The sequence below is a fragment of the Hetaerina americana genome, unplaced genomic scaffold (assembly GCF_022747635.1).
Source record: "Hetaerina americana unplaced genomic scaffold, ioHetAmer1.1.p SCAF_4, whole genome shotgun sequence".
Lineage (NCBI taxonomy): Eukaryota > Metazoa > Arthropoda > Insecta > Odonata > Calopterygidae > Hetaerina > Hetaerina americana.
In genome coordinates this window covers 35,684,363-35,710,291 of record NW_027286985.1, presented here as the reverse complement: position 1 = coordinate 35,710,291, position 25,929 = coordinate 35,684,363, and the positions used below count along the sequence as shown (strand labels likewise).

General features: G+C 39.2%; 1 protein-coding gene across 1 annotated transcript in view; it reads right to left on the bottom strand.

Moving 5' to 3' along the window:
- LOC139692158 (5-hydroxytryptamine receptor-like) overlaps positions 1 to 25,486 on the bottom strand; it is a 688,417-nt gene extending 662,931 nt beyond the window's left edge. The window contains exon 1 of the mRNA XM_071590220.1: positions 24,862 to 25,486. Within this exon, the coding sequence (XP_071446321.1) occupies positions 24,862 to 25,486 (625 nt within the window). The remainder of the gene's footprint in view (positions 1 to 24,861) is intronic.
- Between the last annotated feature and the right edge of the window lie 443 nt (positions 25,487 to 25,929).

Below are 25,929 nucleotides of genomic sequence, written 5' to 3'. Positions count from 1 at the left end.
ACATTATCGTTTATTCTCACTTTGCCGTGAAAGCAACGACGCAGAAAAGCATGATGGCAAGTGGACCGCCATGAAATCAATCTCCCATGAGTCCCGGAAAATAACGGTAGAGAAACTACAGTGAAATAAAAATATTTAGAGAAATGAATTCTTCAAGAACTGAATGGGTACATAGTCCGGTGGTATGGAAATGACGACCGGTTAGTCGCCATTGGCATGCATTTGTTAAATATTTATCTGAGTTTATAGACCTTATCAACGACTATGCATAAATCAAACATGAAAAAATGCATTACCTTAAGGTCTTAGCAGCATAAAAAATGCCTCACGGAAACGTAATAATATTCTTGGCGCGTAATACGCTGCAGTTCATGCATGTATGCTGAATGATTTGATCATTTACCACATCCAGCTATAAGAGATAAAAATATAAAGGTATAATACAGCTGCCAGATGAGTAAGCAAAACATCGATGCTTCCAGCTATGTGGAAATCCCTAAAATTTCGTGGAGTTCAAAGGGAGTATTTTTAAGACGAGATGGATCAAAATTCGGTATTCTGGATAATTCATTGACATTTCATATCTTGGCAGATATTTTAAACGTAGTGCAGCGCGTTGAGGCTAAGTCAGTCGTGCTTGTTCAAGCCGCACTAGAAAACAAATCACTTTTTTCGCCAAACCAAAAGATAAGGAGAGTCTGCCTTGTTTCTAGCGATGAATCTGATCACGTATTTTATACGTTACTCAGGAGAACGTGGTGCGCCGGGGCATTCAGAGATTCGGAAGTCTTGCCAAAGCCTTGGTCGTAAGTTATCCCTGCGATTTTAGATCCCTTATATTCTCTCCTTTGCTCTCCGTCCCGATTCCTTGGTTATGGTCGTCGTGGGCTGGGCTTGGCCAAGCGAGCGCCGAATAACGCCGTATTCCACACACCGTGAAATGTCGAACTGTAACGCTATGCCTACGAGTGCTTCGGAATGGGAAAATCCAGGTACAGACTCTGCATAAGAATCAATTATCACGCTCGTTGGATACAAAAACATATACGTGTCACATACCGCAGATTCGTAATTGCACTGATAGTTGACGCTGAAAAAATAATTTGACAGTTGCATACACGTACCGAAGATATACCACAACCCTCCAACTAATTGGGCAAAATAGTCACTGCAAAGGTTGTTGCTTTGGGTACGCGAGGATAGAGCTCACACCTGAATACTTGCAGTGAGAAGCCTTGACGTGCTTCGGCCTTCACAATGACGAACATATAGCTAAATAATCTTATCATTGACTTTGTAGCCATCAAATTAAAATCAATTCATCGTTACTAAAATCACAATGATGCACTCATAATATTAATAATTAACGACATTATATATATATATATATATATATATATATATATAATATACATATATATATTATATACATATATATATATATATTATATATATAGTTCTGAAAGATAATTTATAATATACGATAATATGCACGGGAGTGTTGTGAAACCTAGCCCTCCGCTGCTATGGTAGATTTATGCGTTTGGAAATAAAAATAATGTTCGCCATTGGTGTAAATGATAACAAAATATTTTTTAAAATTGTTATTACGGGTAATCTAACAGTCAAGATAGATTTTTATTAAATCCTAAGCTGTGCTACATTTCGAAATCCAACCAAACATAGCACTAAATAAATACTCTAAAACCTGTATTGCAATGGGACATTTCTCAAATCACTCATTTCCTACCTCGCTTCATTCCAAGGGAAATTCCTATCCTTTCTTTTCCCTCATATTCTACTCGCTACCAGTCTTCAATAGCCCATTGCCACTCCATATTACCTACCTATTTGTCCAGCCTTCTTTGAATATCTCCCAAAAATCTTCTCCCTTCTCTCACTATGTCGAGAGCTTTGTTTTTTTTCTTCGCATCCATTCCACTTTTTTCATTCGCCTTCAGGCTTACATCTCAAAAGTCTCCAGTCTTCTACAAAGTTTGTACAAAAAGTATCCGTAACAATTTTCTCCTGACGTGTGCGTGAAGTGCTGAATCCAGACCGTCAGTTAAGTGTGCGCATAATCGCAGACAGTATTGGCATTGATAAAATGATACTGCTCACAATTATCACTAAAAATTTGGTGATGCAAAAGATATGCGCTAAACTCGTCCCAAAGGTCTTGAGGAATGACCAAAAGTTGAGTCGATTGTCTGCTTGCGAAGGCCTACAACGCGTCGCGAGGATTTCCTTTTCCCAAAAGTTAAATCCTCCCTCAAAGGACCCCAACATGGGACCATAAGTGCCGTCAAAGAACCTTGCACGCATGTCCTTAAGGACCTTCCGGAATTTGCCTAACAAGGAGCCTTCCAGTCGTGGAAAGCCACTAGGAAAGTGTGTCAATGCTCAAGGGATGTAATTTGAAGAATTTTGAAGAATTAAAGCAATATCTGAAATGAATCTATTTTTACGAAAATTTTCGCGATACTTCGTACGCAAACCGTGCATACGTTGTTCAATGAAAGGAGAGTCCTGAAAGCTGTGAACTCTTTCCCTTACATGCATATTGGGTCTTTGGTATCTATTGATTGACAGTTCGCTTTAACTTTAATTTGAGAAAGTTATAATATTCTGCCAAATGCATGTTTCAAGGCTTTGATTTCTACTTCACGGCGAGATATTTGAAAATATTGGAACTGTAAACATAAATAACAAAATCTCACATCAAATGGTGAGGAAACGAATGAAAAGGCGTACTTTTCAAGTAAAAACAAAAATATGATAATCAATTAAATAGCATTCCTTTTTTATTACTTATTAATTTTTTATCATTTATTACTAATTAAATATTACTTTTTGTTCTTTATACTTATAATAATGACCCCTTTAACTGAATATACCAGTATCATAAGAACCAATGGCTAGCATACCCTTTTAAGTGCAAATTACTAGAGAACTAACAGGGAAGTTAGAAAAATACCAACGGGTAAAGCTACTTCATTTATTTTGTGATTTTCATTACGATTGGACAAAATCCGTTATGGCAAGAAAAGGTATCACAATCATACAATAAATGGAATAGGATTTGTTAAAATTCACGCCAGAATGACCTTGAAAATTTCTTTTTATCTGATGTATGTGAAACATTTACTCCTGGATGATTTTTGAAGTTTAGGAAAGGACTCTAAAGGTCCATTGGGGAAATGGTTCTAACTTTTGATACTCTTATTTTAAAATTAACATTTAACAGGTTTTGTGATCTTAATTATATTTTTAAAGGTTACTATCATCATTACTACCTATACAACTTGGTTATTTTACTCCTTCATTGACATTCCTTACAGCCTTTCTCTTCTGTGATAATCTTTAATACCGGGCCTTTCTTCTACTTTTTTCTACAAATGTCCCTCCAGTCTCCGGTGAATATACTCTCCTTACTATACTTTGAACATCTCATTTACACTATCCTTTCTCCAACGTCGACGTAACTCATACCTGGAAGCCTTTCCCTGTAACTTTTCAATCTTTTTATTAACTCTATGTAATGAGGGCTATACTTGTATATTGTGGCGGTATATTCAACCACAGGGCTTACAATACTGACGTTAATCATTTATTTCATTGGCCTGTTACTTCCATAGACGTTTAACATGACACAGTGGAGCCATTTAAAGGTAACGTATTCAGCAATACATATGTTCCACCGAGTATGGGACAGCTTCACTACCATTCAGTTTTCCACGGATTGTTAGAAGAAAGAACATATCACCGCTTGAATTAAATATCAGGTGGTCCAAAGTCATCGCGTGGGATGGTGAACCGAAACTGAACTCCAATAGGTAGCAGAATGGTATTATCTGGCCCAATAACCAACCGGGCCACCAAATTAAAATAACGACAAGTTCAATGCAGGCATTCTGTCTAATAAAGGTAGGTTTTGGAGAGCCACCGAAGACTTGCTTTCACCTATCGCGAAGGTCTCCCCTTGTTTACCCTAGATTAACTCTTCTTTCATTTCTACGTAACTTCTACGTACCTTTATTAAAAGTATTCTACTTAATATGGATACCAAAATTCTCTATATTATTTCTTTCTTCATTTATTTGTAACTTCTGCCTGCCTTCGAGTTGTCTAAAAGCTCTACTCCCTTCCTCTCTCCACCCCGCTTACCCAATGTTCTCCCTTCTACCAAGCCCTCCAGATCACACCACCGTTCAATATTTCCTCAACCCACTTTATTTGCATTTTTCATATTTCACTCAGCAACTTCCTCTCTTCTCTCATTCTATTTAAAACTTCAGGTTTTATCTTCCTTTCCTTTCAATTTATTTGCTCCATTATTCGCCACAACCTCATCTCAAAAGCATCCGAACTTCGCTCATCCTCTTGCCTAAAAGACCAGCTTTCACGAATGTTATTTTATTCACTCTTAGGCAGGCCATAAATCGTGAAAACCCAAACTGCAGTCACGCCAGTGGGAACTATGCATGAACTTAGTAATACAGTTGAGTTCACTGCATTGGATTTATGTCGGAATCAATTTTGGCAACCTGAGCTTCCCCTAAACTTTAAGTCGAAGTCCTTGCAATCTGCAAATACGGAGTCTGCTGTTGGTTTAGAAATCGTGCAGAACTTGTCACTTGCCTACATTACACGGTACGCAAATATTTCGGTTTCATACTGTATTTCTGTATTTTGCGTCGTCTTCAAAAGACTTGTGAACTTGGGAGGGGATGAAGGGTGACCAAGCGCGTTACTGCGAGCTAAAAAGCTTTTTTGCTTCGCTTTTTGCACTCATTTGCTTCTTTCACCGGGTGAGCGTTATTTGTGGATATTTGTCATAAGGTGCTATCAGGATGTCGAAGACCATTTTGCGAAAACCTCCGTCTATTCCCGTATTAAGAACGTACCCTCATTAAGTGGGCGAGTGAGTCGTTAACTTTCGTTTTTATTTGGTCAGAACTTTAAATTTATCGATGAGTCTGAATCAGACGGTGGAGTGAAGTGAATATGCGTCGCGGAAGGAAAACACAAGGAGAAACTTTTATTGATTTCATTAGATGTGCGAAGGTGCGAAGAAAAATTTGATATTTATTCCTGTCAACGCTATAGGAAAGTTCCTTGCTAAGAGTAAAAATAAAATGACTAAAAATCGTGAACACTTTCTGCACGTTTCTTTCCCAATTTGAGAGAAAAATTCTTTGGCCTGCTAGAATTCACACTCTAAATAAGCTCCATTTTCGACCGTACCTCCTCTGTACACGCGATCAGAGGGTGTGTAACGAAGTGGTTCAAAACATAAATAGTAATCTAATGATACTCTGAAGCCTGAGAAGTCGGAGATTCACATTTGCTCTTCCGCTCACTTCGCATATTCCAGTAATACGCACATCGAGGCAGATCCTCATTTCCCCTTTCGCCCGCGACTAGAGCAGCACGAATGAAATGGTTACCAAAGCAGGGCAAATCTGGATAATTTCAACCGAGGACGGAGAGATGTTCCGTAGTCACCCACTGTTTTATCGACAAGCCATAAATTGTCAGTGTCCGGCGAGATGCATGCCATTCTGCTTCGCAAGGGCTTACCTGAGGCTAAATATCACCGCAAGCGTATTTTTGTACCTACGCTTTAAAACGATGCCACATCGCAAATTTTTCTTCCCTTTTTACATTAAGTATTTTTTTAAAGTGCAGTAGTTTATTAAAAAATGAAGTTAGTTCATCATAGAAAATCGTTTAATACAAGTGCACTCTAATAAAAATAAAAAAATTTCACATTCCTATTTGTATATGAAACGTTACAGAGAGGAATCAGACATCCTTAGACATCTCTTTCCATTTGTGATCGTTTAAATCACCAAAAAAAGGTCATTTTCTTCATTCATTTCGCTCTTGATATTATTAGAAGAGTCGGTTGAAAAGATTTTTTTTAATCCTCCGAAATAATTTTTCATTGTTTCAACGCTCCCTGAACTTTATTAAATCCTTATATGTTGCTTCGAAGGCTTTTTCAGATAATAAGCCAATCGACAAAACTGCAGCCTTCGTAATAGTCTCCATGCTCCACCACCCACCAGATGTTTACACCTGGTGAGTGGTGACTGGCATGAAATACAGCATCTAAAGTTTCAGTTAAGGGTGGGAGATAGAGGTTACTTTTTTTGAGTTTATCAACTCCCCTCGGATTTCAATAAAAATTAATGAATGTGTCAAATCTCTACAGATGTTTTTCCTTCGTGATAAACTAATTTAAATTCAAAACAACGTCAAATTGAAACGATCTATGAAAACTTGTACCTGCTTTATTATTCTAACAATAGTTGTAAATTAGTGAATCACTCGACTGCTCAGGGGACAATATTTCCCGTCTTACTTAAACAAAGGCTTGGGAAAAATACCTCTAAACCTGACTGACTGGCTTTACTCCGCTACATTAAGAAGGCAGACCTGCAAAAAGATATGCTTAAACACGTGCATAATTGTGCACTAGATTTCACAAAAAAAATTGGAAATCATTATTCACGGGATATTTTGACTGAGGTGCTGGTCAGCTGGTAGCCGCGGTGGTCCTTGAAAACATGCAGAATGGGAGAGAGGACGGTTTTGTTACGGTCCAGTTTTTTTGCACACGTATAACAGAGCGCTAGTATAGTAAATGAACGGTAAAGCTAAAAATGGAGAGGAGTTTATCTAAAATTATAAAAATCGATTCCGTAAGCCGACTGATACAAACACTTCATACATGAATATTTGATACCAGTAAACACGAGATGTTTCAAGTGAAATATTAAATTTTTCTAGTGATATGTAACCTTCGGCACAGAGGTCCCAAATTTCCAGCTTAAGTGGAAAGATTTGCATTGTTATGATTTATAGGGATTCATTTTTTTCATTTCATATATTTTGGTTAAATCATAAAACTACCATCGGGAAGCGATTATATCTGTTCACATGAAATCAACCTTTAGGTGAATACCATATTTTTTAAGTGTTTCATTTCCAAAAGTGAAATTTTTAGCTCATTCCAGCGAGAAAAAACGTCAGAGATTTCCGTAAATTTAGAGAAAGAACTTCCTCCTCCCCTACGCATATTTATATAGCGTGTCCGTATTAGTAGGGAGTCGTAGTAGCAGTAGTCGCTTTAGGGGAGGTGACCAACAGCTGAGGTAATTTGCGCCATTAGGGATGGATAGGAAAGGAGGAAGGGTGGAGAGAAACCCGGCATCGGCATTAGCCTACTCTTAACCAAAGCTTAACGTCCCATCCGACGGACGGCGTACTCACCCTAATTACTCTCCACAAAGTACCTCAAGCATCTGCCGCCTCCAGGATTCGAACCCAGGCTCTCTGGGTGGGAATCCAGTACATTAGCCACCGCGACATCCTGATCTCCAAAGGGAGTCATGCTAGGGCAGTATTTTTCTCTTTCAGAGTGTAGTAAACTTCGTTCTGCGTGAAATAAACACCTCAGCGGAGTACCGTTGTCGCTCTTTAACTTATTCTCTACATTGAAAACTGAGCAAAAACGACTCAAGAATTAAATTTTTTTCTAATCATTCAACATAAAGCCAATCATAATAATCAACCTGAAGTTTTGTCTGGCGGTTGAGTTGGGTGAGCTCACCTGATATGTGGTGTGACATTCAAAATCAAGGTATGGGGACCTCTTCCTTACCCTGTGCCGACCAATTCATTATCCCGTGCCACCTTTCGTTTTAGATAAAGATCTTAATTCGAAAATTCACCGGTTAAGTGTAGCCGAGGGTGTCCAGAAGTGTCTTCCGATATCAAACCCGGTACTTCCAGCTCGTACCTCAGCGCTCAACTCACTGGACTACGACACTCCGATTTTAGCACATCACGCAAAAACAGAAACCAAACAACATATTCCATTGGGTTCTTTTTTGCAATCTCCATCTCAATAAAAAGTAAAAAGCAAAGTTGGACGCTTTACAAGAAAGAATTGTATGACATTTTTACCGAGAAATACGAGCTTTGAAGGATTTTTACTCATTCAGTGGACTCAGTCGGATTTTGCTGTTCACAGGAAGGTGCCAAGAGTTAAAAAAAAGTTTACTTATCTTTCAATCCTCACACTATATCCATTACCGTATTTCGAATCAAAAAATGTAAATCTTGGATTTTGGCCAGCCTCTCCCGATTTCAGCCCACTCTGCGTGGCAGGACTCATGAGAGGCTGTAGAGGGGCTTATGGATAATACGGCCTAAAAATAACACGAAATCCTATGAGAATTCCGTGACTTGGCCTCCGTAGCTCCCTTCTCTCACATGCGTGAAGGCGGAGGCCGCAGATGTCGGTTGAACATCTTTTTTCACAATTAGCGTGGTAAGAATTACTCTTACAGATGCAATACTGGTAAACCAAGGAGAAACAACCACTTTATTTCGTTGAAGTACATCGATTCACCATCGAAGAGTGCGATAAGGGAGAAGCGTTGGAAAGACACGAGCATAGGAAATCTGATACAATCTGAGGCATAATACGAAAGCCAGTAATAGAAGGTACAAGTGAAGAGTGGGAAGGAAGACTTTATCGCGATAACTATGTAGGAATAAAGATTGCTAAAGAATATTCACATATTACCCTGTTAAGAAGAGATTGCCTGTCATCCATGACGCCATTGCCAAAATCGCCATCATATTTGGCGATTTTGTCATTGAGGTACGTACGTATGATAACATTTTATTTTACATCACTTCAAGTAGGTATATGAGATGTTTTCCAATTATTTTATCACAACCTCTGCGAGAGAAATCGTCCCTAATATTGCTATGTCTGTTTCCTGAGTCACTTTCACTTAATTTATCGATATTATGGAGTATGATGGCTCGGAGAACTTCCGATTCCAGGGATGATAAACATAACGATTATTATGATAGACCAATAACACTACAGTAACCGACCCGAAGGTTTGTTTCAGCGGGTAGGCTACATTACTCCTCGAATCGGCCCAATGCGTGTGAATTCACACTTTCAGTTTAATGGGGGAAAATAATTTTGTCTACCCTCCCTTCCATTACAATTTCCCTCGAAACTCTAAAAGTGCAGAAAATAGAATCAATTAGTTTTTAGAAGGAGATTTCCAAAGCTATGGAAAGGAACTGATCCCGGTCAGTAGCCGGAAATGCTGCTGACTATTTTGGATACGCTGTCATGATTAACCTTACGGAAAAACATTCTCAGGTTTTAAAATTTAAATCATAAAACAGTTTTAAATCGTAAAAGCATTTTAACTGAGCCTAATGAAGCGCAAAATAATACGCTTTACTCAGTGAAAACTCCTTGATTGGACAGGGAAAAAAGTAAAAAACTCGTTATTCCTCGAAATATTTTATTTCTCACGAGTAAGGTTTAAAATAACAGTTTATTCAGAAAAGTTGCCGAAGACAGAAAGTGCCGAAACCTTGGATGTGAGAATTAAAATATTTGATGGAATCACAAGTTTTTTCTCTCTGAGAGGGACAGGAAAATAGCCTACTTGTGGGAATTTAGAAAAAAACATTTCCGAATGAAGTGAAATCAATTAATCACAGTCAAAATTTTTATATCTATTGTAAAATTAAATTTCAACTTTACTTGAGTGTAGTTAACCTACACAGACTCATATCTGACCGTAAATTTTATGTTCTGCGTATTGTTAGACAAAGAGGTGCCTGAGTTACCACAGTAGGGAGCCCCTCTATTTGCGAACCTTGAGTAGCTGAAAGATTTCAAGTTCAACGAACTCAATCCAAGCCGTTTACATTCTTTACAATCCCACCTCCCTATCAATTGCTATTTGCACTCCCTGCCACGCACCATCGAGTAACACGCACGATATACTTAACGGCTTCAGAATTGCGGACAAAAGATAGCTTTTACAGCGACCTGTACTCTTGAGCTCCAAAAACCCGTGTTCAATACCGTTCCTGTCCGCTACAAGTGCGATTGAAATGAACGCCTCGACAATCGATAATTTCAGGGGGTCTCCATGCGTTGTTTTTTTCCCTGGTGCTCTAACCAGCCAAAGTAAAATGGAGTTTCGACAATCCCGAAGGGGTCAACGGCGAAGACCCTGCCTCTCCCGAAAAGGCGGGAAAGGAAACTCTATATCACACGCAAGAAGAGAGAGTTTCTCTCTCTCTCTCTCTCTCTCTCTCTCTCTCTCTCTCTCTCTCTCTCTCTCTCTCTCCTGTGGCTTACTCTGTGAAAACAACAAGACAAAGTTTACGAGCACACTCCTGCCCTCTCTCCCGCCATAGGAGAGTTGTGGGAAGGAGACGCATTAAACCAGCGTGTCTCATGATCCCCGTATCGAAAACTTTCATCGCCATCTTGCCGTCACATTGTTGCTTGGATCTCAAGAGCTGATATATTTGCAACTATGAGCCCTGCTTATATTATAATACTCCACCCGTTTTTCGCCTCTTCTGAACACACTATCCCGGTGCGCCGTAAAAATTCAACCCCATCCCCGTAAAATTATGCCAAACATTCTGCCCTGTTGCCACCTGGTGTGCCTCAAAGATGAATCCACATCATCAACTGCAACTGTGAAAAAGTATGGGTAATTCGACTCTCTGAAGTGCATTATTATAATAACTCATTTCGTGTTCATCACGCAAAATTCAGATGATATCCGTGTGACGCCAAAATTTATGTAATTTCCTCCCTCCCCGTTCTTCACTTTGCAGTAGGTCTCCCCGTTTGTGAGTGACGCAACATCGGAAGCGCCCACCGGTTCTTTTCACCTTTTCTTCCCATGAAGGATAACGAAAGACACTTTACAGAAAGATAAAGAGAGAAAAGAATGAAAAAAGAAAAACATTCCACCCGTTGATCTTCATTTTTTCCGGCATGGGCTTTTCGATTACTCGTTCATCTTCAAGGTTACTGGAAACGGCTCTACATGGAAACTCAAGTCGGAAAAATAACGATACATGAATTGACTACAGAATTCCTTCTTAATTATTCTGCATCACTAAACTCTACAGCATGTAGGCAGAGAAATTTATTCTTACTCCCTTTCAATACTGTGCTGTAGTCCTGTAACACCCCTGACTTGCGGAGGCTTATTAGGTATTTTTTTAATTATACTATCTAATTAACTATACTATCTCCTATTTTCTAGGACTAATACGAATGGGGCGTGGTTACTATAAGATGATGATATGCCATGTGATTACAGCGTCATAAAAAATATAGGATTTCGCGTTCAAATATTGAGATGCGGTAAGTTAGATTTTGAAAGCACTATATCACTGTCATATTTTGAATGAAATATCAGAGTTTTATACTGTTTGGAAACGCACGACTTTTTGGAGTTTTGCAATACCATGGAATACCAAATAATTTTTTTCTCCAGTCAATTCCAACCAACCTCTGGAACGAGGGTCATGTTAACCTTGGCAGAAGATATATGCGATTTTGAAATTTGCATTTTTTTTAACTAATGCCATTGGAGTTTCAACGAAGGTATGTGGTAATATTGCCATCATCATCCCAAGGAACTAATAAGAGCTCTCCAAGCCATCCTGTCTCCCGTCAATTCCTTCATATTTCCCAGCGCTGTCATCATCCATCACCAGCTCTCATAATACATCCTTTCCCTTCCCAATTCAACCCCTCTACGATTCCTTCAGGTATCATCTTCGGTAAACTATCGTGCCTCATGAGAAACTAAAATAGTTTTCATGTAAACGTCCGCTGTGAAATACAGAATATTATGAATAGGAAATTTGCTAAACATCCCGCAACCGCCTTTGCAATACATGCACTGGTTTAATTCATTTGGTAGTTAGTCAATGCTAAAGGCAAATAACAAATATGTTCTTACGAAAAGAATAATTAACAAGATATGGATAGAGGGTATGAAAGATTCAGGTATTTTTTCCATCACTTAGACAACGCTAATCCAAATAATTATATGTTCAATAAATATATAAATTACTGTAAATTTCACGTGGGACAAATAGTAAAGACCTGTTCAAAGTACATCTTCAAGATGTATTCACCTTTAACTATAGCATCATACCATTGAACATTACACACTGTTACTAAAGCAGCTTTATAGGCTGTACCGAAAATATAATCGCAAAGTTACTCCGTGCAAAGGTACTGATCGAATAGCATTGCAAATTACGATCGAGATCATCGTTAATCGATGATGCAGGAACGTGGAAAAGTGCCCCTGAGTAGGGCACGTGGGAAACTTCCCCCCTCCCAAACCCCTGGAACATGAGCCGACGGGAACGGAGGATGGAAACATGGCGCTCTGTCGTGACGTCGACGAAAAAGGAGTGGGGAAAGAGAGAAGGTGGAGGCAGGGGTACAGGACTCCGGCGCCCGCACTACTAGTCCAAGGGAACGAATGGGAAAGATAACAACTGGAGTCGCCAATGATTCGGGGAGAGGAGGCAATTTGGACGGGGTGAGGAGGGCGTCGCCGGTGGGCGTCGCCGGTGGGCGTCGCCCCATAGTCCGGGCACTTTGCTGGCAATCAACTATCCCATCGGACTTCGATGAACGTTAAGCCACTCGCGTCATTGATACGCAAAGGATCTCCTACTCGCAGCTGATCGATCTTTATCGAATCGATTCCACCTGGAAGGAGGCATGCGGCCATTGGGGTAAGAACCTACGCTGACTCGCCAGGTCCGAATCCGGGTGACTTCCCGCTCTAGATACCCCAATCTTTTTCTAAATTTGTGGTGAAACTAGAGTCACTTCAAACAATGAGTAAAAAATACGCTCGGTCGACTAACCCGATCCGGACGATTTTGTCTGACGAATGCAAGATGGTCGCCGCATTAACCACTGAAATCAGTTCGAAAACCGACACATTACCTTTAAACTACGAAAAAAATAAAAGCAATAAATGATCAAATCACGGAAACCACCTCATTATCGAACCCAGGCAATCGCTCAAATAAAAAAAAATATTGACAACACAATAGCTATCGACTGAATCGATCATAACCGAACGCTATACCAACCTAATCATCAATCGAAATTCGATCAGTTGGACCGTCGAACATCTTCATCACGGGGGTAGCGAAAAAGTCAACGGCCGGAATGACACTCCGAAGACCCAAAGAGAGAAACTTCAAGCGCCGGCCAGCTTCCTGAGTCAACGCCCTATCGGCGGCGGAAGGCGAGGGGATCTTTCAGCCATCCCCACCCCGCTCCCTACCTCTACCCCCTCCAATGCCCTTTCGAAGTCCAATTGTCACACGAGACGAAATTACAGAACGAAGTAAATTGCATTAAAAGGCTCCAGGCGATATATCTCGTCCGTATGGGATTCCATCGAAATGAGGAGTGCATCCCGCCATACTCTCTCTCTCTCTCTCAGCGAATAACTGAAGGACATTCCGGCAACGAAGTACGCAATATGGCCGTCCATCGTCCATTCCTTGGATGCAGGTCACATAAACTACACCCACGAGGAGTGCGCTTCAAATTATGGAGGCGCTGACTGCGTTGTGACGCAAGTGACGCGATCGAATTGCATACGGGCCATGACGACAACATCCATGAATATTTTATAACGCCAAACGTTTGAAGAGGGTTGCGAGGAGAATTGAATGCTTTAGGTGTGATGAAATGAAGAAATTGGGTCGGTTACAGATCGCAATAATAGAATAAATTTTGGGTATGTTGCTGGAGTTAAGAGGCTTTCGACTTTCAGTACGTAGACTCAGAGGTGTTTCTACTATTTTTATGCTGATTATATACGTCTAATGCTATCCATTCTAGGCGTTAAACCGTTGGGCATGGAGGAGAATAATAAGGAGATAATAAAAATCATTGTAATCAGCATTGAGGAGATGATAAACCGCGATTTAAAAAATACTATGCTAGTAGATGGTGCGTACGAGGATATTAATACATACCATCACCACGGTAATCAACCAGGAGGTTAGTTTAATAGATTAACGTATAGACTACTACTTGGCCCTATACAAGTAAGACATGAGATGTTCACTGATAAACAGCGTAGGCCGTTACTTCCACTGCATCCCCTCTAATTTCACAGAAAGATCTGGTACCCTAAAATCACTGTTTGGGTGAAGCTAAATGAGACCCAGAAGCGTCACCCGGGATGTAACCTAAGTCCTACGGTCAGAAGTCCACTGTTCTGCTCAAGAAATAGCGTACTAGACCGCTTCATGACAAAAGTAAATTATACGAAATAACAAATAGAAATTTGAAAATATTACAAATCGATGCTTGATATCGTTTTGGGTTGAATTATAACCAAGTGTTATTACGTTATTAACGATAGAAAACAGCAGATTAAGTAAAGAACGGTTATTGACGTTCTTCGCATAGGAAATTTACAACTTCGCCCTAATTAAGCAAGTTATTAATTTTACTTGGCAAAACATTTCCACGAGCCCAATCAAGTTGAGAGAGATTTAATTGTGCAAAAAAATTTGAAAAAGTATAATGATGAAAAGGTGGAAGTTACAGGTGAAATTGCACACAAGACAAAACTGAAAAACTTAAGAAGTGATTCATGGAAGGCAAATTACGAAACTCTGGACGAATATAAGAAAATGAGGGAGATAAAATGGAATTGAAGTTAAACGAAGCTGTAACATCATCCTAGGAGCCCTACTTGGAACGGATTAAGCAAAGCCTGAGCATCTAGACATTATATTTATGATAAAATAGCCGTTAAATTAATAACATATCACGTTACTTGGTTAAGCTATAATTTATTTAATGGGGTTTTGATCAATATTGTAAACGCCTTCAGAAATAATAATTAAATTATTTTTTTCGGATTAAAAAAGTGAGGAAAAGAAATGACGTAACGAACGGACGTAGGTTGTAAAAAACATATGTAGAACGTGGCTAGAAATGACTCTGTCGCTTCCATTACATTAAGAAAGCATGTCCTCCCACAAATCTCTTAAATGGACGGATATTACTGCTATGAATTATAAATGAGCTTACAATTTTTGCACCTCTGACATAGTAATACGATTGGCATGATCAAAAATAAAACAAATACGGCGACAGCAGCATATTTTGGCACAATGCGCAGACACCAATCATGCGGGATGAGCCAAAGGAGACGCTTCAATCAGACTAACAGATACACCTCATTAATTCGAGTGTCTCCAATTCCCCTAATGTCGGCAATGGAAGAGCATTTATAAAAACTTATAAAAACTGAAAAAAAACGGTACATTCAATGAGAGACGTATTGCTTTGAGATTGGGCCGGTCGAAGTTGACTTTTCTCGAGATTTTTAGAGGTAATTTCTACCGGAAGAGAATCTTATAATTTCATTTAAAACTTCCATATTCCCTTGCGAAATAACATTAACCCGAGTAACAGCGCTCATTTTATTAATGCTGTGATTTTGTTAATGCAAGCTAGTACGACATATATGTGCAGTTAACGCCTTTTCGGATCCGTACTAATAAAACGTGTCCTCTTCCACCTATTCGCTAGAACTCCTCCGTCATTGTCTTCATAATAGTCGTTTCTGAACCAGAACCTTTTCCATTAAAGCCAGATGGGAATTGGAGCACAAGAGACACAGATTACCTCAAGCGTCACGTCACTGAAGCTCGACATTCTCCTTGCCCAAGCTAGCCACGCTAATAGTCTTTCGCCTTGCGGTAAGTATGGATGAATTGGTTGGCCAAATAAGGAATGAGGGAGAGGGTAAGAGAGAGGCGTAGAGAACCGAGTTGTTCGTTTCGACCAACCACCGACGTGCAAAGGACTGCTCAAAGGTGTCCTTTGTAAACGGCGACGCACCGCACTTGACATTTTCCTCGGAAAACGTAGAAAATTGGGACCAGGGCGCCCAATGCGAAACTTTTCTATCTAAACGTATCTAGTGAAAAGGAGTCCATTGTGGGAGCATTTCGCCCTTCAGAACTTTCGGCTCGAAGAGAAAATCGGGGTTCACGGTAGAAATGCGACGACAATGGGCAGGCGCCATCCCACTCCCCACCAATCGTCTGAAAAGTTCCGTAATAGATACTTAGGCATAAAACCCAGTTCCAAAGACATTCTGACGGGTAAAGTGTCGAAAACCAGAACGTGATCCAATCAGACTTCGCCTTAGGCACATCAGAGGCGTCATTTTACTAGGAAAGAAATCCTGATTCAGCATTGAAGTTCAATAAGAGTAAATTTAACCCACTAGGGAACATATCACCAAATAAAATACATAATGCTTTCTCCAAAACTTCTGGTATTTCTGTGTAAAACAGTTCGCCAACTGTTTGAAACTGCTCTTCCTCTTTTAAAGATTTATTATTATTATTATTATATAATAGACTAACATTCAATACTTTGCCTACTCATTTAAAAATGCTCAGTGAATCAAAGATAACAAAATCTACTCATTTTCGCTCATGAAAATGGTTAACAGAGAGATAATTTACAGAAAGTTGTTTCTCTATTAATAATATAGTAGCTATCAAGCTTATTCCTGCGTGAATCGTCTCTAGTACAGCAAAAAAATTGATCCTTCTACAACTTGAACACTGACACCATACAACACTGAGCACAACACCAGCAATGAAGGTTTGCTAGAGAATATACGAGAAAATACGTGTACCAGAAAATTGTGAGAGAAAATATGCATGCTCAGAGAAAATATATGACGAATAAAAAAGTGAGAAGGGAGGGCTCATGTAAATGAGTGAACAGAACCATCCTTCACGATCAGTCTCACGAAGAAGATGCAATGTACATAAGACGGAGGTGGAAGAGACGGGGTGGCAAAAAATGTCAACCTTGATTTTTATGTAATACTCACGTCATAATTAAGAGCAGTTTCCTCAGAATGATGCGCGAGGCTATTATATAGACTGATTTACAGCGTGTCGTCGTAATTCTTGATGTCGAAAGGTACAGAGAAAGGTACATACTTCTGTATTATAAGCTGTATTCCTGATGTTATATTTTTAAATTTATTCCTAAACTTTAAATTTAATTTTAAAATTTATTAATAGGCAAACCAACTCAAAATGAAATAAACTAAAGATGTACCACTCCTGGTTAATAAGAAGAAATAACGTTTGGTATGCCTCAAAAGAGAGAAACGTGAAAATGAAGCAAGACATTTCTGCGGAGTACATAAAACCCAAAACGGTCATGCGCGAAATACAGATGAAAAATCTTTTAATGCACCTAAAGCCGTATAACTAGGAATCAATCATATTGGAAGAAAGACATTTATTTTTCAAGTTCAAAGCCGGGATTAAATCATATAAATTGGGACCACCAGATAAAACATAAAAAGTAAAGAAGAATCAATAGCAGGTTGAAAAGCTCAACAAAACAAAACCCAGATTTCCCTTCAGATTTCAACAGAAACCATTCAAAGCTGTAAGGAGATGAAAATGTCAGGGGGATACCAGAAGATAAGGGGCCAATAATGAAAAACGGAATAACGAAACACTCGAAGAGTAGAAAGTGCGAAAAGGAGGGTGATTAAGAAGTCACGGATCATAGGAGAACTGGATTTATATATGGAAGGATGAAAATACAACTACCGATGATGGGTAGCAGAGAAACATTAGCGGGCTTATATAAAGAAAAGCCAAAGAAGAAAGGAAGAAAAACTTAAGGAAAGAATATCAAGGCAACTTATAACTGGGAAAAGTTGAAGCAGCCCATAAAGCTATAAAGTCACTTCAAAGAACACCACACAAAAGGTAATGCATTTGGGAATGAAAAGGGCGAAATTCTCATAGAAAACGAAAAAACTGAGGTGTTGGATGGAAAAGCCGGAAGAAACTTTATTATGGGGAAGAAAATATACGAAATATACTGAATAAGGAACCTATACATGAAGAATGAAAATGGGAGCGTCGATGTTGCTGCTCCATTAACGATATTTGGTAGGATTAGACCTAAACAATTAACAGATTCTCCTTGTCCCCTCCAGCGTTTAAGAAAACCCCCGGGTGAGAATAATCTGAGATGGGTATTTGAGTTGACATGCAATACAAGTATAATGCAAAAAGAAAATTCCTACAACAAAACAGAACAGTATTATCCTATCCCTCTATATGCAAGAATACGGCAGAAAAATACAACAATTTTAACACATTTGCAAATGCTTTGAACGCTTTGGAAAATGTTGACATGAATAAGGAAACTCAAATAACCCGTGGGAAATTGCGTAACCGTAACCTTTAATGGAGTCATCCTCCAAAGCGCATTACAATACAGCGTGTACTTTCAGACTTTACAAATCCTCCCGGTCAATGCGAATGATTTTTGCACTTTGAAAATCGTTGCATTTAAATGAATAATTAATATACAGATAAATGGAATAAAATGTGGTAGGTCGATTTTACTTGAGGCAGAGCAGTCACGAAAGAAATTGCTAGAGTAACACGGAAGGAGACTTAACAGGGACGTGAAAACAAACAGAATTTCGTCTGTTCCGAAAAATCTTTTGATGATATGTCCTCAAGGAAATATGTATGAGCTGGAAATAAAATGGAACAGAGTTGTCAGTCACAGAGTAAGACTCTAGTAATGAAAAAACTTGAGTAAAGAAATGGGTAGGATACGATGTCTTTTTCTATTCACTTTTCCATATTCAACTTTGTCGAACGATCTCTGCTATGAGGTCAGAGTGAATTGTTTATAAAACAAAAATGTAGTGCGCTGCTCATTTAGAATCCCATTCCATATTTAAAATTAATATCAGTAACCTGTAATTAATTACGGAAAATAATAATTTGTACATGTATTTTCCCGCCATTTAATAATGCCGTTAGTACTATCACAGTCACAAACATACCTACATAGATATCAAAAGGCGCAGTTACTTTTACATGGTTGATAATAAAATAGATGCGGGTTGTTATGAACCGAAGCATAATTTCCATAGAGGCCCTTGAAAGGCATATTTGCACGATACCTTACCTACTGAAAGGATCGAGTTGCTTAAGTGTGTTGGGGAACAAACAAATATAGTCACTACTCTTGCAATGTGTGATCTGCTTCGTTCCAATACGTGCTCTAATTCTCGTAACCCCCTAGCGGAGAACTAGAGAACAGTGTTTGGTGTTCATGTGACTCTACCTAGATGTTTACAAAAATAAGTAAGCATTGAAATGGTTAACCCTAAGTTTAGCCACGCAGAATTTGCGAGGAAAATTATGTGGCGATTAAATGTCAGTAGATTACCTACATGAATGTAATTTGTTGAAAGATCATGAACATTCTGTGATAAATGTACTAAGTGCTGCGTAAAGTAAAATATAGACAAATTTCTTCAGCTTGTTAATGCATAAGAAATTTTATTTCATTCAATCAATTAAATATAACATTCCGAGGAGTATGAAGTACAATATTTTAATCGCTGCACATTATTTTGGTAAATATTGTATTTCCTTAACTTTGCGAATAAATAACACGTAGCCCTTCAGACTATTTGATTTAGCAATGCAACTCATAATATGATATATTATTGTCAGGTAGGAGTAAATAAAATCGTGGAGATTGACCACTTAACGGCCGGTATTGCTGATATTTATGAGGGTGTCAAAGAATCCTATAGAAATGATAAATATGATTTCAATCCTTCACACGAATGAATAATTGAAATATAAAGGTTTGATTATGATATTTGCTCTGAAAGAAAACAGGCTTGAAGTAATTTAGTTCTGCATGGAAGATATGTAATAACTTTGAATATAAAATGTAAATTAAACCAAAATAATGGACGGTTGAAGAATGTAAGGCCATCATCTTATGGCTATGGCAGAAAAATCTGTCGCGAGTATAATGAAATTTTGTAAACAAAGACAAGGAGACCATAGAAAATCAATTTGAGACGTTGACTATAGAAATCGGTTTGATACGAAGAGTTCACCTAATAATACACACCGGTTGATTCAATTCACACACCAGGATGGTGGCACAGTTTTCTTTCCCTATGCCGCCTGCAGATCTCTAGGAAGATAGAATAACAGAAAAATATTCAACATGTTTGGTGAAGCAGGGCAGGTGGTAAGCTACGAAATTGACGCAGCGTTCGGCAACAGATCGGAGGGCCTGCATTCGGTTATCGCCGGTTTTAGATATCACATTTTCATCTAAGTGGCGGAAAAACGAGAAGTAAATAGCGGCATATGCGCGATAAAAAAGGTATCCCTCCTGAACGTAATTCTATTTAAAACTGTATTTAAAAGAAGAAACGAAACGCTCCATTTAGATATGTATTTATCATATTCCATTGCATTGAGATGAGAGTATATCGAAGAGGTAATGGATGGAGCAGATGAATATCAAAGATAAAACGGAGCGTGTTACTAATGAAGAAGTCCAGAGGAGAGAATTGGCAGAGAAAACAAGTTAGCTGAAAACAAACTTGTTGGACACATTATCAGGCACAACTGGAACATGGAAAAAACTGGAAAATAATTATGAAATATTGAACGTACTAAAAGACCTAGAAGAAGGTAGCCAACACAGTGGAATACACCGAACAAGAGGTTGCAAATGCAAAAATTAACGAAAAAATTAAGTCCAAACAGAGAATAAAAAGCGGTGGAGGGCTACAGCAATCATTACTGTTGCCACTGATAAAAATAAACAGCGATCATCCTCAAAAATGGCATCAGTTCCAAAATATGCAGCATGAGTATGTATTATTTTTTCATATTAATCTCGTGAAGGCTTGAATTGCTGACTCCAGTTTCACGAATGCATAAAATCTTTCAGCAAACCATGTGGAAAATAGCGTATTGCTGTTAAACCGAAGGATTTTAAGGGACTCAAAGCCATTTGAAATTTATACGCTCACCATTAGCTCTCGTACATAGACACATTCAAAATCCTAATTGGCTTCGATTTGTGCATAAATTAAACAGAGGATTTATGAGTACGCGCATAAACTCATTTGCTCGCACTCGTAAATGCGCGGATGTAGCAACACTCGCAACACGAGTTCAGGGCAAATAAAACGATGCTTCATCAGCCTTGCACGAGAACTCAAGAGTCTCGGCTGGAAAGAATTATAAAAGCTAAAATAGTTTTTTATATTGTTTTTTTAGGTGTAACTACTTGTGTATTTGAACTTCACTACCATGGCCCGTAAATAAACTATATATATATATATATATATATATATATATATATATATATATATATATATATAGTTTATATATATATATGACTTTGTCATATTTAACGCATCCCTTTTATTCTCGATAAGTAAGCCTTTCATTTACACTATTGGATTAGATCTCACTAAATAGTTTTAGACCCCATGAATCTTTAAAAACGGGCAGCATAAAAGCAAATATTTTATGCGATCGTTACGTATTTGATTTCATATACATATTGGAATCTTTCACAAAATGAATAAATATCATTTCGAATACGCCTAAGCTTGTGACATTCTCTTTCTCTTGTAAAAAATAAGATGAAAGGTCTCAAGGCCCATGATGCACTTTAATATGGAAAAATTATTGTTTAGGTCATCCTATTTTAATTTTACTTAGCAATTACGAGTTCGGCACCAGGAGGGTTTATTTGTTTTACAGAGAAAGGAAATTCAGAAATCTAGTCTCAAATAAATGTGGAGTTGGGAGATAACGCTATATTTACACTACACCCTTCAAGCAGCCTCGAGTGAGTACGGTATTGGAGTTGGGGGACCGTCCATGATAGAAATACTATCAAATCTGCGTGAAGAGAGGGGAAATTTTTAACAGAGTCGCGGTGAAGCTAGTGAATCTAGCTATCTCCCTTTTTTCCGCATTCGCGAATGAAGATATTAAAAAAATTAATCATTGAAGAATTATCTTAAGTGCCTATGTAGAGCAGTATTTCACTGATTTCAACAAATGACGCTGCACAAGGGGTAGATTAAATCGTAAACCTTTGAGATTATGTTAAATCCAAAATTTAGTCTTCAAGAGGCTCCAATCCTAAATTAAACAACTCATGTATGAAATTATGTGTTCCTGATAACATTTCCCCACCAACTTACGGATATTTCATTGAATTTTGCTCTGCTCCTGAATCAATTTTTCCCGAGACACCTTCCAAATGCTTCAAGTATATTCCAAGTGTGGATACGCGTGGCGTCGAATCGTTGGTACCTTTGCCCAATATACTTTCGACAAATCCTAAAGCTCCTCCTGGCAGGGCCGATTATACCTCGCATATTCTCCATATTGCGCCCACGGCGAATTTTATGCCTAATTATAATAGCAAAACAATATCCTCCGGGAATTACGATGAAGGCAAGGAGGTGGAAGAAAAGCAACATTCGCAGAGGGCATTTCAATGTCACTACCTCTAGAAAATAGGTAATTCACGGTGACAATGACGGTAGGAATACCGAAAACTTCATTTACATATTCTTCTGCTTATTTTTATGCATCTATCAATGTTTCAGTTAAATCCTGAAAAAAATGTGACTTCCGCTGAGAGCATTTTATATATTATTATGATATCACTCCAAAAAATTCGGCATTATTTTGTGGAATCTATTCATAATGAATCAAAACATCATTACTTTTTTTTCCCAACAGTATTTTTCTGGATACGACCCGGGTTTCCATGTAAAACGCCATAATCAGGTGACCAAACGAGGACTTGTATATGTATATCATCAGAAAAAGGGGGGAGAAATGTATTGGAATGTGGGGGGAGCGTCATTCCCCCACCACCTGATCCTTATTTTTGAGGACACACACATATATATATGTATATATATATATATATATATATATATATATATATATATATATATATATATATATATATATATATATTGTACATTTTGCAAGTCTTCTTTTGTTCACCAGATGATGACGTTTCACGGCGAAAACCGGGACTAATTCAAATAAATATTAAGAGAAGCCACTACTATTTATTTGGGTTTTAGTAGAATATCACACACACTATGGACACTTGAAACTAGCAACAACATTTCATTGATGAGTAAATTTACTCATTTACGAGGGAACCATTTCCTAGAAGAATGTAGATAAAATTACAAATAACCTACAACAAATTTAATGAAATTCCACATTGCAAAGTTCACGAGGAAAATAATTCGTTGATAGTCCAAAATATCTATTTCCCAGAATTTTTTTAATTATCAGAGAAATTTTTACTTTAATTAGTGGCCAAATAAAGGTATAACCATTTTAACTCCAATATAATCAGTTCGAAATTAATGGAAAATTGATTTTCGGTTTGTTTTAGAATGCTAAATAATTGGGCAAACATATTAACATGATAACTATTAAAGATAGACTCAAATAATTCTGAAAATATCGCCACGGCTTCATTCTCAATTCGCTGTCCCTAAATGTCTTCGTATTCATAGTTCCCTTTCGCACTGAGTTTGGAAACCTGGCACCGCTGTAGACACTAGGTGTTATACCTTCATGATTCAATATACAATACATAATAGTAACGGCAGTTGAATGATTTCAAATCTCCAATGCCAAACGAATCGTCTAGGACAGGTTATACGCGTTTTAAACATATTCAGCGCCTCATTTATTGTGATATACAATTAAAATAAGCTGGGCATCATCTGAATGAATAAGGCTCTTGACATATAGGGCTAGGATGATTATTTCAGCAGCGGATGCGATATTTATGTCAGGGGTGAGCACGGTAAGACCTACTCCCTTAGTACGCTAGAAAGTATTTTTTCAAAAAGTTAACAAAATTCACCCTGTGCAATTCCCTAAATCATAATAATACGTTTCGAATTAATACTTAAATTTTGTTGCAGGAAGCTCTTGAAGCTGGAAATTTGGAAATACTGAATACACGAAAGTCGAGGTCGTTTCACCATTATACGTGGGCACCAGATATTATCTGACACAAAAAGCTCCACGTTTACCGTGCTCGTCAGCTCATCTAACGTCGTGGGATTATCATCCCGATTTATGCATTACTACCGCGTGCACAATAAAAAAATCTCCAGATCAACTTAAAACTATTTCTAATTCTTAATCTGCAATGATCATACATTTGGGGAAACCCTAAAGACAATAATAAACCGCTGGAGAGGACAAATGTTTCGTTGATTGAAATTTCCGGAGGCCTACCAACTTTGTCAGTAAAGAAATTCGCATAACACAATACCCGTTTGTGCACATAATACATAAATAGCTGCAAGACTGTCTGTATATCACCCAAAAAAGTTTTTAATCCTTCCAGAAATGAGCATAAACATTATGATCGGGGCACCCATCTCCCATAACTGGTGCGATTCATGACTATACCTGACAAAATATGCACTCGGGGTGTTTTGGAAATTTCTTCGCATTCACAAGAGATACCAGCATAGAAAATGTTTAGGAAAAACTTACATACCAGACATGGAAAGGAAAAAGTAAGCTTATAGACAAAAATATTAAGTACGTAAAAAATACAAAAGGCTGGCTCGCTTTTACTTGCTCGAAAGCACGTAACATTTGGCTCAATTTTTTAATCGAATTGCACCCTTTTTCAAAACATGAACCGTAAGGAGAAAAGTCATTGGCTGCATCTAATTAAACGGCTGTTCTACCTTTGTTCCCTATGTTTGCAATTTTCCTTACAAATTGGGCGAGAATTTTATTAAAAATATAAAGCAACGAAAGAAAAAATGTTGTCAAGGGTATGGATATAATCGCAGATAATTGATGCAAATCGCGATAAAAACCGAGAAAATCAAAGTGGCAAACATCTTAAACTGATGTTATCTCATGAATAATTGCATCCACAACATAACCAGGCATCATATTCCATTTATGATTGAGGAAAATCGTACCCCACCCTCATGCCGTGTCCATCAGAAGGAAATCCTGTGGAGAGGAAAGCAGAATTAAAATTTTATTGTTACTAACCTATGACCGTTGCTAAGATGAGCAGTCCAAGGATGAGGGCTGTCGCTACCATGGCCACCAACTGCACACCGCTGTCCTCCGCACCTTCCTCCTCTCCTACGGCGCCTCCCGCGCCGCCAGCGGTCCCGTTGACCGCCCCCGCTGCCGCTCCGCCGCCACCTCCAGGGTCCCCGCCCCCGGCCGTCCCGTTCTGCGGCCCACCCTCCGTCGCGTTGTCACCGCCCATCTCCAGCACGCTGCCCCAGTCACTACGGTTGCCCACGAGGAAGAGGCGCCAGGGAGCGACGCCACCGTCCCCGACGCTCCCCCGGACGCCAACGCCACCGACGCCTCCGGGGACGGCGACGGGCGAGTCGGACGCCGTCCCCACCCCCTCCTCCGACAGGTCGTCCGCGTCGAGGTGGGTGTCGTTCGCCGAGGAGGACTCCACGTCCACCACACCCCCTCCCGCAGCGGCCGCCGCCGTCGCCGCCGCCACGGCCGGCCAGAGGGCGGCTGCCGCTGCGGCCGGAAAGATGCCGAGCCTCGCGGCAGCGGTGGCCGCGGCGGCTGCGGCAGCGGCCGCGGACGGCGCAGGCCCGAAGGCCACGGCCGCTGTCGGGATCGACATGAGGAACCTCTCCATGGTGGTCTCGGGAGATCACGTCGCTTCTTGCCGGGCCGGCGATATGCGTGCGACGGCGGGAGTCGCCCTCATGGTGGGATCACGTCCTCACCCCACAGAGACGGTCCCAGAAGTCCCTCGGACCTCCCAGACGTTCTTTCGCGATGATAACCCACCCTCCCCGTATCACAGTTCTTCCAATTCTGTGGGCTTCCCAGGAAAATTTCACCCGCTGATTTCCACGTCCACAATTTCTCTCTTTCCTCTTGCGAAAAACTACGCTAAGTGATTTTCATTGAAATATCCACCGACCGGAAGGAAGAAGGGTCCGTACAACACGGTAGCGTGTTGGGATGGCACGATTCAAAAGGGGAGGAGATATTTTGGTCGTTTTTGTCTATACCACTCCGATGCAGAGGGTGATGTTTTTTTCCCCGAGTCCATTGTCCCAATATTTTGGCTTC